This window comes from Poecilia reticulata, unplaced genomic scaffold (genome assembly GCF_000633615.1).
Source record: "Poecilia reticulata strain Guanapo unplaced genomic scaffold, Guppy_female_1.0+MT scaffold_2027, whole genome shotgun sequence".
Classification (NCBI taxonomy): Eukaryota; Metazoa; Chordata; class Actinopteri; order Cyprinodontiformes; family Poeciliidae; genus Poecilia; species Poecilia reticulata.
In genome coordinates this window covers 1-1,689 of record NW_007616756.1, presented here as the reverse complement: position 1 = coordinate 1,689, position 1,689 = coordinate 1, and the positions used below count along the sequence as shown (strand labels likewise).

At 41.6% G+C, this 1,689-nt stretch overlaps 1 protein-coding gene across 1 annotated transcript; it reads left to right on the top strand.

Moving 5' to 3' along the window:
- Window positions 1-7: 7 nt before the first annotated feature.
- LOC103461523 (protocadherin beta-16-like) lies at window positions 8-1,682 on the top strand (the record flags this gene model as incomplete). The annotated part of the gene is made up of 1 exon (XM_008403803.1): window positions 8-1,682. A coding segment is annotated over one exon (1,675 nt), but the record flags the coding sequence as incomplete, so codon positions are not given.
- Window positions 1,683-1,689: the final 7 nt, after the last annotated feature.

The window sequence follows — 1,689 nt, the reverse complement described above, 5'->3', positions numbered from 1 at the left end:
AGAAAGCCTTTGCAAAAAGACGACGCCTTGTTCTTTACATTTTCAGATTATTTTAGAAAACCCAATTGAATTTTATAGCGTAACGATTCAGATCACGGATATTAACGACAATGCGCCATCTTTTGAGAAACGAGAGAAGAAATTCAAGATTAGTGAATCGGCAGCGATCGGAGCTAAATTTGTTTTGGAAAGAGCTGTCGATCTTGATGTCGGAGTTAATGACCTCAAAAGCTACACTTTAAAACCAACAGATAATTTTGAGTTAAAACTACACAACAACCCCGATGGGAATAAAAATGTAGAGATGGTGTTACAGAAGCCGTTGGACAGAGAAAAACAGGAAAATATAAATCTGGTGTTAACAGCTGTAGATGGAGGAGCGTTACAGATGTCAGGAACGATGCAAATTGTTATTACAGTGCTAGACGTCAACGATAATGCTCCTGTTTTCACACAGCAGATATACAAAGCTACTGTTACTGAAAATTCAGCAAAGGGAACAGTTGTTGCAACAGTTAAAGCTTCAGACGCAGACGAAGGTTTGAACAGTAAGATAACATATACAATTACAAACACCTTCGATGATGTCAAAAGTATATTTGAAGTAAACCAAGAAAGCGGTGAGGTGATTTTAATTGGAAATACRGATTTTGAAGAGTCCAGAAGTTATCAGATACATTTACTTGCTAGTGATGAAGGTGGTCTCACAGATTCTTGCAAATTATTGGTCGATATACAAGACACAAATGATAACAGCCCACAAATTAAAATCATGTCAAAGTCTACAYTTATTTCAGAGRACGTGAAACTAAATACAGTAGTRACAGTGATAAGCATCGAGGACAAAGACTCAGGGAAAAATGGAAAAGTAAAATGCTTCGTAAATGATGATACACATTTCAGTTTAAAATCRTCAGCTAATGATTTCTATAGCTTAGTGACAGACACAGAATTAGACAGAGAAACAGCAGCAGAGTTTAATATCACCATAACCTGTTCTGATGAAGGAGTCCCCTCCCTCTCCAGCAGCGTCACTCTCACCTTACATATCTCTGATGTGAATGATAATGCACCTGTATTTGAGATGAGCTCGTATCAGGCCTACATTGTAGAAAACAACACACCAGGTGTGTCTATATTTACTGTGAAAGCTGCAGATGCTGACTGGAATCAAAATGCTCGYGTTTCTTACATACTGGAGGAGTCCTCTGTTAACGGAGTGCCAGTCTCCTCATACGTGTCCGTCAGTGCTGAGAGTGGAGTCATCCATGCAGTGCGTTCCTTTGACTACGAGCAGATCAAAGATTTCCACTTCTGCGTGAAAGCGCAGGACGGAGGCTCTCCTCCACTCAGCAGCAACGTGACTGTGAAAATTTTGATCCAGGATCAGAACGATAATCCACCTCAGGTTCTGTACCCAGTCCAGACTGGTGGCTCCATGGTGGCTGAAATGGTGCCTCGTTCAGCAGATGTGGGCTACCTGGTGACTAAAGTGGTGGCTGTGGATGTGGACTCTGGACAGAATGCCTGGCTCTCCTATAAACTCCAGAAAGCGACAGACAGAGCGCTGTTTGAAGTGGGCTTACAGAATGRAGAAATAAGAACTATCCGTCAGGTGACTGACAAAGATGCTGTGAAACAAAGACTGACTGTCATAGTGGAGGACAACGGGCAGCCCTCTCGTTCAGC